The sequence below is a fragment of the Echeneis naucrates genome, chromosome 16, assembly GCF_900963305.1.
Source record: "Echeneis naucrates chromosome 16, fEcheNa1.1, whole genome shotgun sequence".
In the NCBI taxonomy this organism is placed as follows: Eukaryota; Metazoa; Chordata; class Actinopteri; order Carangiformes; family Echeneidae; genus Echeneis; species Echeneis naucrates.
Window position 1 is genome coordinate 9464834 of NC_042526.1, and position 15320 is coordinate 9480153.

General features: G+C 40.0%; 1 protein-coding gene across 1 annotated transcript in view; it reads left to right on the top strand.

Moving 5' to 3' along the window:
• banp (BTG3 associated nuclear protein) overlaps positions 1 to 15077 on the top strand; it is a 33460-nt gene extending 18383 nt beyond the window's left edge. The window contains exons 12-13 of the mRNA XM_029523519.1: positions 9693 to 9833; positions 13553 to 15077. Coding sequence (XP_029379379.1) covers positions 9693 to 9833; positions 13553 to 13669 — 258 coding nt within the window. The 3' untranslated portion in view covers positions 13670 to 15077. The remainder of the gene's footprint in view (positions 1 to 9692; positions 9834 to 13552) is intronic.
• Positions 15078 to 15320: the final 243 nt, after the last annotated feature.

The window sequence follows — 15320 nt, forward strand, 5'->3', positions numbered from 1 at the left end:
GCATGCTTGTGTCCTCAGATGACATACAGGATTCCTCTTTCTCTCTGTAGGATCTTTGAACATGTTTTGGCTAAAGTTTTCATTTAGATTTTGCACAACAACACAACAAGTTTTCCACATCAGCTCACAGAGTAGAGGTTAGGTAAGTGTGTCTGCAGGTTTCCACCAATTTTATCTGGTTAAACTGTTGTATTGGGTTAGGGTTAGTATCACAATGTGCATGAACAACATGCCCTAACTTAAAAGGCAAGGAGGAATATGTTTAGCCAGCACTTCATTGCAAAACAAAGTGTCCCAGGATGTGAAAAGTAAAAACTGCACAGAGACCTCTATTCCCTCGGCAGTGTCTGGGAGTCTAGTCCAATAAAAATCCCTTTTCTTTTCCCTTTCTTTTAGCTCATACTTTGATTGGGTCACAAGAGTGCAGTGCCAAAGCAAACACACAGTGACTTATTCTTAAAACCTCATGTTGCAGGTCGAGCTTTTCACACACATGCAGTGGCACACTGCAATGGCAGCATCTCCTCACTTGTATATTCTCAAGCAGAGGAGGCCCCAGCAAATCTTAGGTCAGCTCTTAAATCTGATGAATCCCAGAAAGAACATGATGATACTCAAGGGAACCAAAGCCCAAACAAGTATGACATTAGTGATAGCACTTCGTTCAAGGAGCTATAACTCTTCGACCAGATATTACACATATTACACATTTATCATTATTAATGAAGTGTATCTTGGACCCAAATTTACTAAGAACCTCTGAGAAAGACAATACAGAGGAGACTTGATCGTGATTTGTGCCTTCTTTAATGTCTAATTTGTGTGTTTACAGAGAGGTGTACATCAACCAGGAAATGTATGATTTCACAGTTTTTGTAATCTGGCAAAATAGTGCCGAGGCTATGTTGGTGTAACCTAGCCTGCTGTGCTGTCTCACTGTGCTTACACCTGTCTTTTTAAGACCACCTGCCACATCCAGCCTCTCTGTGTTGCATTAACTATCAGCTGTTTACGCAGGTCAAATCTTGGTTTCATTTAGATTAATGACACAAATAACACACTTTCAGATTTTTATAGCTTAACACAGATATTTTTCATTCTGGATTTCAAGTCTCTGAATAATTGTCCAATTATTGGTTTTCTGGTTTGTCTTGACACAGTGACTTCCTTACTTGGTTTCCATCAGCAGAATTTGTCACATTAAAACCTGTTATCAAAATTCATTCACCGAGGTTGGGAGGAACACATTTTTATATCAGATCTTATTGTGTGGAACTGTGATTTCTGTTGTTCATGGTCACCACACACAACATTTATTTTCTCGATAGAGATTATTGTTAGACTTTTTATGGCTTTCCTGTTGTGGTATAGTAATTCTTTCATCTCATATTTTTTTTTTTTTTTTTCTTCGCCACTGGGGAATGTCATTGGTCATGGATTGTCTAATTACTTGGGTGCATGTGTAATCACTGGGGTTTTTTGTGTTGTTGTTGTTTTTTTTTTTTAACCTATTATAAGTTTTTACTAGCTAATGCAGACGGTGAATTCTTTCCTCAAAGCTGTCGTTTAATTGTCAACAGACTAGGCTCAGTGTCCCTAGAACAAATGGGTGTGGTAGTTTTAACAAGTTTGATTTTAGATAATAGAAAAAAATTGGTATTGGCCATTGTAATTTTGCTAGTTGTTTTTGGATGTGTTTTTGTTTATGAGGCTATTATTTTAGTACATAATGTTCTCCACAGACCAGCTTCATATTGCCTTTTATGATGTACTTTTGAGGTCTTTTCTCATGAATCACATGGCTGAATTACAATGGAAAACTTGATATGCAGTTCCAATATGACAAGATTTCTTTCCCCTTTATGACAGTTTTTTCAGGAAATGAATCCATTTTGCAATCACTTCAAAAATCTGAAGATAATCACTCATCACACATTTTTTCACTTACAGTTGGTCTTTGGTGCATGTCAGAGTTAGAATGAATGAATCAAGTTGTCCAGTACTCCGACATATTCTTTGTATACTGCTGTATATTGCTTAAGAATTATTCTAAATAAGTTTTTGTCAATAGAAAGGGAGTAAAATGTACAGCAGTTTTACTGATGGAAGTGAGGCAATTCTGTAGTCAAGAAAACAGTTGGCATTAAAATGTTGAGGGCTGCACACGGACCTCTTTTTCTGCCCTGTGTCCAACACTCACCCCGCAGATGATTCACTGCATTCAATCAGGCGAACGGTGTCCTACGCCCATCTCACCATTCACCTTGTTTTTGAGTTTGCCTTACTCTTTATGCACACTTTAATCTGTGTAGTTTGGCTGCAGATGTTTGTGTATCCGCTTCTATGCCAGTTTATGCCAACTTAGCCTTCGGGTAAAGTGTAACTGTGCCAGCTGAAAGTCTCAGCAAAATGGGATCCAAAGTTCTCTGGCGGCCTATAAAATCCAGCTAATTCAGTTGGAACAGAAGACAGACCCATGAAACTCTGAAATAACTACTTTTTTACTGAGCTCCCTGTCTGTCATAGCCTCTTATCTAGTGCCCTTTTCTTTCTGGGCTGTGATCTTACCCAGCACTGATGCAGAACAAATAGAGTTGGAAGATGAAAGGAGTGACTGATGAGGAAGTTAGAAGAAAAAAATATGGGGAGTGGAAAGCCAATAAGGGGGACTGTCTGGAGAAGATGTTTTGTCCCATTAAAGTTTGGAAACTGACACCAGTTGAGCTGTGAATCAGACAAAAACATACTCCGTTGAACTAATGCATGGTACCAGGTGGCACATACTAGCATAACAGGGTGGAAAAACTTGGACACATCAGCTCCCTTCTCTCCTTGGTCTTCTTTGAGAAATATAATGAAAGTAATCTAAGAGTGAAATGAGCAGAAAATCTATCATTTAGAGGGTTCCCCTATTCAGTAAAGTTTGAAACCGATGTGGTCTCAGTCTGAAAAATCCAGAACATCTCAAGAGACAGCCATAAACCTTTACCAAAGTTACTAATCCTGTCATGCCTGAATCATTTACTCATGATGGATCCAAATGCCGCCCTTTTGGGGGTCTTTAGATTTGAACCCATTCCCCCAACCTCAATCCCTCCCCAGCTGAACCTTTGCCATCTCTTCCTGTCAGCACGTTATGTTGCATCTGGTGGATCCTCCCAAGTGGCATTGTTCATCGTCAATGTGGGAACTAGGTCACAGAACAGAGTCCAGCTCGGCACTGGTCCCTTCTGCCGTGCTGCCAGGACCTGTAAACACAGGAACAGTGCAGGACCAGGAAAAATACAGGCAGTGTGTTTCATGTTGAAGTGCAGGTCCAGAGAGGGAGATGGATGTATAGATGAGTTAAGGAAGGGGAGGTGGCAAAAAGAGAGCCAAAAGTGAGGCAAGAAAGAAGTGGTAAATGGATAAATTGGCCTTAAAACTCATCGTATATTCTAAGTGATGTTCTTATAGTTGGGTGTGTTTGTGTGAAAGATCACCGCCTTTGATATCAGCCCTCAGTTTGCCTTCCTAAACATCTGGTGCTCTCAGACAGCATTTCTTATATTTGTCATTCCTGCACACAAAGCAGATGCTTGAAAAATGTGTAGTGTCAACCTCACAAAATCAGGGTGTGATTTGTGCTGGAATGAAACAGCTGGCCTCTGGCCCAGGTTACTTAGTTGTCCTTGTCTGCTCTCCGATCAAGAATGTTGTTTCCAGTGTGTTAAGAGGTTATTCAGATTCCTGTGATTCACAGCATAAGGGGAGCATAAAATGAGTTGAAAAGATAGAAACAAGGTGTTTTATGACCAATGTTTATTATAAGTGAGATGCATGTAAGCAGTCAGGGATTTATGAGTGACTTGTGGTGGATCCTGTTTCAAAGAAGCAGTGGTCTGCTTTGTGTCCTTGTGGTACAATGGCCCAGAGATAAGGGTTCACAGATTGGGGAATCCTTAGTCTTGAAAATGGGCGTGGGTGTGTGTGTGTGTTTGTAAGTCAGCATTTGAGAGCAGTGCAGAGGAGGATACCCCCAACAGCGTAGTCTTTTGTCTTTGTGGGCAGAGCTCAGGATTGATGACTGTGTGCATCAGATGGACCAGATGTTTTAGACCAGATGCATTTCATAATGTCTCAACATCAGCACAACCCTGGTATGGACCCTACCTCACCAGGCCAAGGCCTGTACTGCTCCATTAGATAGAAAAAACTAAAGTGTGAGTAACTGAAAACAGAAAAAAGTTACACAAACGCGACTGACAATATGTACAGTTCTTCTTGGGGGGGGGGGTTCTTGTTTGTTTTGTTTTTATCCACATTTCAAAGGAATGCGGGAGTTTTCAAACAAAAGCTAGCCATCTGTCTTTTCATTTGAGTTACTGAAACTAAAATACAAGCAATGTGGACTAAAACACATTAGTATGGATGTAGCCTAAGATGTATGACTTCAGTTGTGGATGGAAAAAAACACAAGCTACATGACTTGTTAAGATGGGTATTCTGTGCTGTGTGATATTTTGTTAGTTGAGTTTTACAGCTTCTGTACATCATCTCCTCTGGCTCCATTGAATTAATCAGGGTAATTGGAAACACAATAAAGTCATCATCTTAAATCATGAAATTACCAACATTGTAAAAATGCCTTTGTTAATTAGTAAGGCCAAGTTTGTATTTGCACTAGAGAACAGAGAAAGCCTTCAGTGGTTTTCTTCCTTTTCTTTTTCTTTTTAAAGGGCCTGACTTTTAATTACAACTATTATTTTTGTCATCAGCCTGCTTTTGATTTGCTGGTTCTGGATCAGAATTCAAGCTGGTTTTGCCATAAAACCTCTCAGAGCCCTATTTGAATCTGACTCCCAATCTGCTGGTGGGAGTTGTGGAGCAAAGGATGCAAGGGAGGGTTTAATTAGATCCAGGTGTTGAGCTGTGCTGTAGAAACAGTGTTCATGGTGTGGGTGGAGATAGGAAGCACTGGGCCATGTTACAAGGTCAGCTGTCTTGCAAGACATGAAAAATTACCAAAAAAGAATAAAAAGTATTTATTGTAAAAAAAAAAAAATAGTAATGTATGGTAATTGCTTGTCAAATGTCTTAACATATCACTGCAAAAAAGTAACATGTCATCGAGAAAGTGCATGATATTCTGGCTCCTGTTTCTTCATCTTCATTTTTTTTTTTGGGGATAACTCTGCTGTGTGTATTCAGACGTAAGGTAAGGACCTGCTGAAATTAGAGTAGTCGTCAAACTCAAAGTTAAAATAAAAGGCACATGTTACCAAAAGACTTAATGACAGTAGTGAGACATATTTAGGCTGGTGTGTTCATTTTCCCAGTCTGCACTAAGACCACTGCTGCCTCTATGTGCATGTTTACAGCCAAGTTACAGGCAGCCCTTAGTCACCCGCCTTCCTCCACTCCCCTCCCATCCCACCTACTCACCCGGAGCCAGTGTTTCTCTTCGGACATCTGTCCAGGGTTGGCAGTTGCAGATGTTGTTGACGGCTGTGAAGCTGAGAGGAAGTTCCAGCAACACCAAAGTCCAAATGTTTCTTTTTTCATTTCCCTGTTTTCCTTTTTTTGTTGTTGTTGTTGTGTTTTCCCATATCCGAAATGAGAGGAGGAATTCCTCCGGGAATGATAGGAACCAGATTTGTATAGCTCTTGTTCTTTTAGGGATGTGTATGCATTTCTATTTCCTCTAAAACCATGATCTTGTGTTATGGGAGATTCCAGCATACTTTGATCACAGTGTGGGTGAAGCAGAAATCTTTACAAGCACACTCAGACACAAACACACACAAACTAAGCGAATGACTCATAACATCATCCGGTTCACAGCTGAGTTTAACTGAGACCTCCTGAGAGCCTGGCAATTGATGCCAGCCTGCACCGAGGATGTGCGTTGTTGAAACAAGGGTGGTTGTTGTTTTTTGATACATTACTCTGCCAGAGAGAAAAGGTAGAGATCACAATTCAGAGGCATTGTTGAATTTCTGAGCAACCCATATTTCCTTCATTATTCATTATTATTCAAATCCTTCATTATTCATATTTAGCTACTTTTATATGATGAAAGTGTGCTTGAAAATCCTCAGACGAGGTAATGCGTTATTTTTCCAGTTGGTTATTGTCTTTCAGTCTTAAAATCATAAATGTTTTCATCATCAAGCCACTGCTGTTGTTAATTTTTGTGTCTTTCCTCTGCCTTTGCTGAATTTCTTTAATGTCCTGGATCCATTACTGGAAGTATTACAGCATCAGCAAAAGATTTTTTTTCCTTCCTTTTTCTCAAGGCTATACCAACTTGCAAAGCCTGCAGAAAATTTTAAGATGTTCTTGATTGTTCAGTGCCTCTCTCTCCATTAATGTGCTGCGGTATCATAGCCTTTTAATCCTGCATGTCTGGTCTGCTGTTTGGCCCACCAGTGCAAGAGTGGCCAGCCAGCTAGATAGCTCTTCTTATTTAAGACGTCCAATCCCTAAAACCTTGAGTTGAACAGTACCAAATGCACTTAAGATCTGCTGATAGGCCAGTGTTTCTGACATATTGAGCTTACTGTGTCAAATCTATTATAAGGGGCCACAATTTAAGTATGTCAGCCCTTCCCTGAGTTGCAGACTGAGGCAGTTAGGTAATGAAGACAAGAGTATAAAGTTTTCCCACTGTCAAGAGAATAGTCTTCGCCAAGAAAGCCCCCTCACATATTTGTCGTTGTTGTATAAGACTTTTTTAACATGTTTTATCCAACAATCTTGATTTGTTCTTCATCAAACATAAACTATACACAAAATAATTTTTCTACTTCATAAAACCTTTCCTTGATAGACTATTGTAATTATTTTTGTTTTTGGTCATTCCCAACTAGCTTAATTATGATTATGTCCTATTAGCTGAATGAGAGGTAATTATAATCAGTACTAACTGAAGTGCCTAATGTGCCTATTGTGTTTTATGTGAACTTCCAACCCTGACGTAATCAGAGACAACACATTTTATTCTAGTAGAGAGTTGAATCTGGCACATTCTGCTAGCTCCTCTCAAGCATATACTCTCTTGAGATGCAGATTTAGTTTTTGATTGTATTCAACTGACAGTATTTCATCCAACTAGTGGAGACTAGTTGTTCTGACAAAGCAAGTCGTGGGACAGGATGTGGGCCTGAGAAGTTCCTCTGTAATCGCAGCAGAGATCTCACACACCATTCCAACTCTGTAAATGCTTTTGTGAGCCTCTGTGTGCTGCTCTTCGCAGCTGAGAATGCAAACTGCTCTCAAATGGAGGTTGAGGATCTAATTGAAAGAGACAAGTGTTTACAATCTCAAGTGTCAACCATAGCATCCCCTGAATCCTGGTAATTGTACATTTAGACACAGTAGATTGAAAGTACGGGCTCTTCGTCAGGTTTAACTCAGCACACATACACGCACACATATGTACATATATCTGCTGACAGTTGAGTACTTGACAGAAACAATGTTTGATACCTAATTAGATAACAGATTGTTGAAATGTGGAGATAAGAATGCATCTCAATGGCTGTCTGCCACAGTAAACACTAGAACAGCTGGATTTGTGTTTGACTTCTCGCTGTTTTCAGTAGGATGGATGAGTGACTGAGCACAGTTGGCATGAAATTATTCTCTTGGAATTAGGCCTACTTTAACAATGCATGGTATATGTAATGTAATGTTTTGGCATTTTTCGGAAATACGATTTTGGCCAGCACATAGATTTGAACTTTGATGTTTTTTGAAGTTTGGCACTGTCCAAAGATTATGAGTTTAAATACACTTGTTGGTGGATTATATTTCTTTATGTTGGGACAGAGTCAAGTTTTTCTTGACTTTATGCTAAACTAAGTGCCTGTAGGCCCCAACTTAATGTTGAACATAACAAGATGTGTTGATTTTCTGACCATAACCCTAACCTGTATTTGGCAGAATTTCAAACAATTTCGTTGGCTGTCTGATTACTGTTTACACCAGCATTCTACTCTAAATCCCAAATTGATCACGGCCATCAAACACTGAATCATTTGACCAAATGCTAACAGTCCTTTGCTATTTTAAGAGTCAAAATCATACACCCTTGAGCCACGTCTATGCTTCCAAGTGTACCGGTTGTCTGTTCATGTGAGTCAGGCGGACTACTTACACTAATAGCTTCCATCGGGCCATGCAGGCCTGGCACATCATGGTGGCGGCGGAATTTGTGGTGAAACGGGCAAAGTCTGTTAGATGACTATGCAAACCAGTGAGTACCAGGGGGTTAACTGAAGTCTTTGGGCCTGACACTAGCTCAGAACTTCAAAGCAAAGGTTGGCCTCTGGCTTTGGGAGGCAATGTGGGATTGGAAGGGTTAGGGGGCAACAAAGATCATCTGTAATTGAGGTTTGCGGCATTCTGGTTTTTCTGCAGGCTTGAATTTTTCTCTTTAAATTTTGAATGTGTGTTCACTATCTCCAGCACCATGTGCTGCTGGAAGAAGATTGAGCTGGACACAAGATACGTCACGAAACGCTGCAGAGAAAGCAGACAAAGATACCTGCCAGGAAGGAGACACTGAAGATACCTGTCTTCAGCTTAAAACCACGAAAGTGGGGAAAAAGTGTAAATGAGACCATGTTAGCAGTAGAGACAGGAATGCCCTTTATTTCAAACCAGCAACCCCCCCACCTCTGAGAAAGCTCTGGGCCACACTGGAGGGTGGTGGTGTGGTCTCTTGTCTGTTAAAATGAATACGCACAAGCACACAACTAAGTGAATGTTTCCCTCCATCCATCTTTCTGCGTTTGTGTTGACATGATTATTGTATGTTAATTTTTATGTGTGCTGTCATATAGGAGTTATGCTGTCTAAATTAACAGCAGGGCTCAGTTAATCCCAGAGTGTGCACGTGTCTGTGTGCGCATGAGTGCTTGTGCCCTCACAAAAGTACATGTTCTCTGAGTTTGTGGTTGTTTTCTATATATAGCAATATCCTCCCCAAACTATAGGAATACCCAACAAGACTCCAGCTGCACTGCACTGCCTGCTCTGTAATTATCATCAAGACCACAGAGCTCTCATGTCGCCTGGCTGACTTTCAACGCCGTGGGAGATTAGGATCCCTCTGTGATCACTAATCATTCGCTGCCAATCTTTTATTGTCTGTCTAGATAGATCTGTCTAGATAATGCAATGAGCCTTAAAAAAATCTAGCATGTCATCTTTTGGAGCCAAGGAAATCAAAACTTGTAAAAAAGTAATTGAACTGAAGGGACCATAAAGGTCCTCTCCTTATAAACAGGGTAGGATGTGAAGGAGTGAGAACAGTGTGGAGGAAATGTTTATTTACATCACTCAAGATACCATTGAAAGGCTCTTTCTTTTCCAAAGTTGCGCTGTGTGTTAGTGTGACGCCGTGCTTATACACATCGATTGCTGTAATCAATAAAAGAACATAAACACGTCAGATAGCATACAAATGAGGCTTCCTGTTTGTTTTAATTTGGTTCCTGTTTCCTGTTGTGTGAGCCGTAGATCAATGCAGAGCTAGCCAGATTGCTGCTTTTCAAACTCGCCCGGCTGGTGATTGCGGGGTTTTATTCAGATCTGTTTCACTTTTATTTAAAAACTAAAGCAGAGTGATGATAATGCTGAAAATGGCCCAAAAAATGCCAGTGATGTCTAAGAACCCTTTCCTCTGTCCTCTTCTTCTTTGCTAGGTCCTGCGTGGAGCGCAGCTGATAGCAGTGGCGTCAGCTGATGGAGGGACCACAGCGGTAGAGGGCTCCTCTCTCCCCCCTGATATCCAAGTGCAGTATGTTCAGTTAGCCCCCGTCGCTGATCACACAGCTGCCATCCAGGTAAAACAACATCCCTTACACGTGTACACGGGCCCATATGGCCAGCAATCCAAATCCCGGAGTATCCAAAGATCATTAGTTTGAGATAAAACAGATCTCAGTGATAATTTAAATCAGTTCCTCTAAACAATCGATTAAAAAAAAAAAAAAAAAAAAAAAAAAGCCCTCAAATACATTCTTCCATTTGTTTTGATGTGCACTGACTAGTAATCAGTCTTTGGTGGTACCATTAATCTATCCAGTGTAATCTGTGTAGTGTTAAGATAAAACATGAGTCCCATGGTTTTGTGTATTTGGGTTAATTTTGTTCTTTAAATACACACATCTTCGGGATAATTTAACGTTGCTATAGAGTTATTCTAAAATCTATCAGTTGTACATTTTGTTTCTTTTATTACTCTGAAATGTCAAGTGCACCTAAATAAAACACACTTAAGCGCCTCACTGTTTCTGGTGAAGATGATAGTCGGAGCCACAAAATGACATCTATAGCAAATTCAAAACAACACCTCACGTTATAAAAAAAATCACACTTAATCCAAAACCAATTTTGTTTCTTATTGAAACTCTTATTGAAATTTTACTCTCGAGTGATCTTTGGAAGTTGTCATCATTACAAAGAGATTGCAATATTTTTATGTCTTTATTTTATTTTGTTTGTTTTCTTTGATTTCATTCATTATTTTATGTCCAATATCTGAAAAAAATCTGAATTGAACTGAACTTAACTGAACCTCAATTGAAATACTCACTTACTTTGTATTGATGCCGCCCAATCACCTCAAATTTTTCAGTTGCCTCTGTTGTTTGTGGTATTTATGTAAAAGAAATAGAATAAATATTTACAGTTATTACAATTCAGATATGTACACAAAAACATGTATGCCCATTTAAAGGATTGGCCAGTAGTTAATTGTCTTCATACTGAATAGGTCAACTGCATCCACCTAAAAATTGATACAGAACTACTCATCTCAGCTCTTACTCTCGTTGGTTTCTTCTCTGTGTAATTTTTTTTCTACTCCTCTTTTAATGAATTAGATCTTGACAGAGCACCTGCCGTATTTTGTACTAGAATGATTTGATTAGCATCATAAGGAGGAGCGATATATCTTGAAATACTTAATGCATAATTCTTGTGATGTTGAAATAGACATATTAGTGTAATTTAGGCAAACTGTTTGCAGGTGCAGTAAATTTGCTTTTCCCCTGTTGTCATTTTACTAAAAGAAAATATGGTTAGCTCTCAGTCATTATGACGAGCGCTTGGACAAGCTACTGTTCAAAATAAGAGAGTATAGTGAACGCAAGGTTAAAAGGAAGGAGTAGCAATTCAGTGATATGCACACAGTCCCTTGAGGACTGATCTTGGTGGACAACTACGTGTGGAATCGGGGTGGTGTACAAACACATTGATAAGCTGCCTTTCAAGTGATCCATTTAACTCTGAGAGGAAATCTGATTTTGTTTTTCTTAAATATGTTGAATATTGTATTTTCTTCTTGCACCTTTTTTCCCCTCATGCTACATGGTAATGATGGGTTTCCTGCAGGCCTGATATGAGTAAAGTAAACAGAGTAACCTTTAACGATGAGCAGTTGTGTAAAATATCAGCACTGTCTGCTGACCAGCCACACGTCAGGTTTGAGGACTCTGTTGTTTAAGCTTTATCTTTTTGATCCTGTCTTGTTGTCCATTTGTTATCTGTGGTTGTCTAGGTATTTGGTTCTTTGCCCATGTGAACATGGTGGTGGTTAAATCACCCCATGTTGCTCACATATTTTGTGTATATACATACACAAACTGATAAACCCTGAAATGATATTTATTTGTGTATTCGCAATTATTGCCACCCCGTGCACTGTAATCCAAGATCTGTGCTCCATTTTTCTTGGTGCAGCAAGCAATCAAACTGTTTGTTTACTCAACTGATTGGTTTCAATGGATTCTTATGTCTAAAAAGAGCTCATGTTTTTTCATAATGTTTGATTGTACACACATTTTGACAAAAATCAACAAAGCTGACATCGTTCTGATCAGTCATCAGTTTTCTGCTCAGTAGAGTTTAGTTTGAGTTCAGGAAGGGCGTTTCAATGAGGTCAGGGACAGAATGAAAATGCCTGTTAGGAAAGTGGTATCTATTGGTCAAACAAGTTTTAAACTCATTAAAAGCAGGTTTTCATTAACTTCTTATTCAAAGTCATTTAACATGTTAAAGTGCCAAGAGAATAGTTCAAGTAGACTTTTCTTTTTATCTTCAATGTTTTAAGCACACCTGATTGGACTAGAACAATCCATCTAATGGCATGATCCTATAAGGTTAGGTAGCCAATGCTGTTTAAACAATTTGCAATGGCAAAAAGGAAAAACCTGGAAACTTTTGTTACTCTACTCTAAGACGCTGCAAGGAAATACTGAGCCAAGTGGCAAATGTGGCGACGTAAGATGCTTGACCTGCCTTGTCAGGTACTGGGAGGTTATTGACTCAGTGGGGTTCTGATGTCCTGTAGGGTAAACATTGCTGACTTTCGTTCAAAGTTCAAAGCCAGGTTAGTGCTGAGTTCTTTTTCCCCTCAAACTCAAAAGTGTTGAATCAAGACAATTGCTCTCATCTGTTTCCAGACATATGGAAGCTTTTATAGAGGTTCTTGAAAAATTACTTACACTTTTGTATTTATTTATACTCTCTCTTTATATAACAGTTTCCATTACAACAACTACATGAAGTAGGGAGCAAAGTGCAGTGATATATCCATGGAGTTTTTCTACATGTTGCTGAAAATATCTGTCTGAATTTTGACTTATCCAGGGCTGGACTGCAGATTACATGCAACATGCAATCACTGTTTTCACATGGCAAGCAGAGCTGTGTTGCAGCAGTTGAATATGCACAGTGTTTCAAATCCTTATTTAAAAAAAATAATAATAATAATAAAAAATAGAAAACCGGACTCAACACGTTAGCATGAACACCAACCCATGAGTACTCTGTAGTAATTACATTATTCAATGACTGCTCAGTGGTTAGGCCACTCCCATCTCTGAACTTGGCCATCGATTTGATCTCAACTACACACCTGTAAAGTCGTGTGACCATGTGTTTCACAGCTGCTGTACTACCATGGCAACAGAATCCAATCCATTCGCAGACACACAAACACCTGCCAGAGGAGCGATAATTATACACGAGGTGAAAACAATACATGTCCCATTGTCGCAGCTGTAAACATGTGAGTCTTATTTGGCCTTTGCTGACAGTGGTTTAGTGTGTCAGCTTGTTGTAGCACTGTTTATGCTGTGTTGCAGTTCCAGTCAGCTCTGCTGTCTAGTGACAGCACGCTGGGCCGGGGTGAGGATTAAATGCTGCAGGTGTGTTTGAGGGAACCTTTGGCGTGCATTTGAGGAGCGAGTGAGTCACTTTTCGTGGTCATCATCCAAGACCCATGAGTCATGAAGCTCTAATCTATCCACACAATACCTCGCTCTGTCTCTGACAGCGACCAGAGGCAGTCAGAGAGCGTTAAAATGCAAATAGCTCATCTTTTGTCAACCACCTATCACTCTGCTACTTTTCTCATTCCTTTCACCATCTTCGTCTTTCCTCTCTCTGATGTATCTCCCCTCTGATCTCTCACATCATTCCTCTGCTTGAGCAGGATGTGCCATAATCAGTGCGTTTCATGTTTGTACTTACACTCACTGTGTTTCACGTGTCTCAGGCTGCTGAGCTGGCCCCTGCTCTGCAGGCGGACATGGAGGTGAAGGAGGCCATCCAGGGTTCCATCCAGGGTGATAATGGCGAGGTGGTCCAGATTGTCACCTCTGTGGCCACCTGAGAGCTCCATCTGGTTCAACACAGCCCAGAGCTTTGCCCTATGGCAGGGCCTGAAAAGGCCCACTGAAAATCAGAAGTCAACAACTTTTTTTTTTTTTTTTTTTAAACAAATATTGATCAAACTCATGAAATGGAGGAAAGATGTATTGCAATGTGGAAATAGAGAACTTGATGACACAATGATGCTCTAAAATGGACCGTGGGCCTTCTGATGTTTTCATCTCTCGGACCTGGACCATCGCAGAACGCACAGTGGGATTAATGTCTGCCGCCTCATCAGTGCACATGCTTGTTTACATCAATTTTGGAAAATTGTGGTTATTCGGATTTAAGCTACTTGGCTAACCCTGAAACCCTTCTGTGGGTTTGTAGAACTTGAGAATCTCCACCTCAAACACCCAAGACTGCTCCTTTTGCCACAACGGTAGTCCATACTGAGTCTCCTGGCTGTGAGCATCTCCCTCTTTTTTTGTTGTCATATTACTTAACTTTACTTTAGTTTGATTTATCCTATTGTAATATCTGTAATTTTTTCAGAGCCTGCGGTGGTATCTTGAGGTAGAAGACCATGAATAGAAGAGATGGTGCCAGTGGTAGACAGCACAAGTTGCTTGTAGGGTTGTAGAATACCAAGCGAACCTTCAAGTTCTTTATGTCTGCCAGTTTTGTCTCTGTGAAAGTTAAATTCATGTGAATAAAACATGTTTGTGGTTGCCATAAAAGAATGTTTTTATTTTGGCTTCTTTCTGAATTTACTCTTTATTTCCATCAGTCATGATCATCAAAGCTTCAAAGTTTTCCAAGACATGACTGCTTTCATCTGCTTCAAATAGACAATTGAAGAAAGCATGAAATAATGCTTTGGTTTTGAGGTCTTTTTTCATGTTAGCTCACTTATTTACTGTTTTTTGAAGAAAATATGTATCATGTCAACTTCAATAACATATAATAGGTTTAGGCTACTGTATTGTCAGCAATCCTGACAAAAAAGACTGCAAAAACAAGAGATGTAATATGGTGGCCACATTAAGACTGTTTCTAATCTGTAATTGCTTTTCTTTCAAAACCGATGTGCGCCCTGTGTGTGGCCATGTTTTTCTGTGAGTACAAACATAGAGAAAATGTTGTTGTGCTGTGCTAAAGGGATGCTCCTCTGATGATGAATATATCTCCAGTCAGTAAAAAAGGAGATAAGTGAGACACTGTGAGGCCGCGTGTTGGTTTGGGGAAGTTTCCCATGCTCAATGTGATGTAATAGTATATTTTGGAGTTTGGGGAACGAACCAGGCGACAAAATGAACTTGATAAAACAACATTCATGGTCTTGGCTGCCTCCTCTTGTTTCCGTTCAGTCTGTTGTTGCTGTCCCTGACCCCCTTTAAACTGCCTGTTCATCTTAATCCCCCCGCCTCTCCTACATATTTCCTTTCTCTGACTCAATTTGGACTTTACTCTCTCCTTTGGATCTCCAGTCACTCGCATTTAAAAGTATATGCTACACTGGGCAAGCTTTAAATCGGTCTGGCTGGTAGCTCCATCCCTTTGAGATAATCTTAACGTGGCTGAGTTTATACAATTCCCCCCTCAACTCACCTTACCCCCTTGCCAGTGACCGCTCCATGAGATCTTGGACTTGGGAGGGAACTGACCTG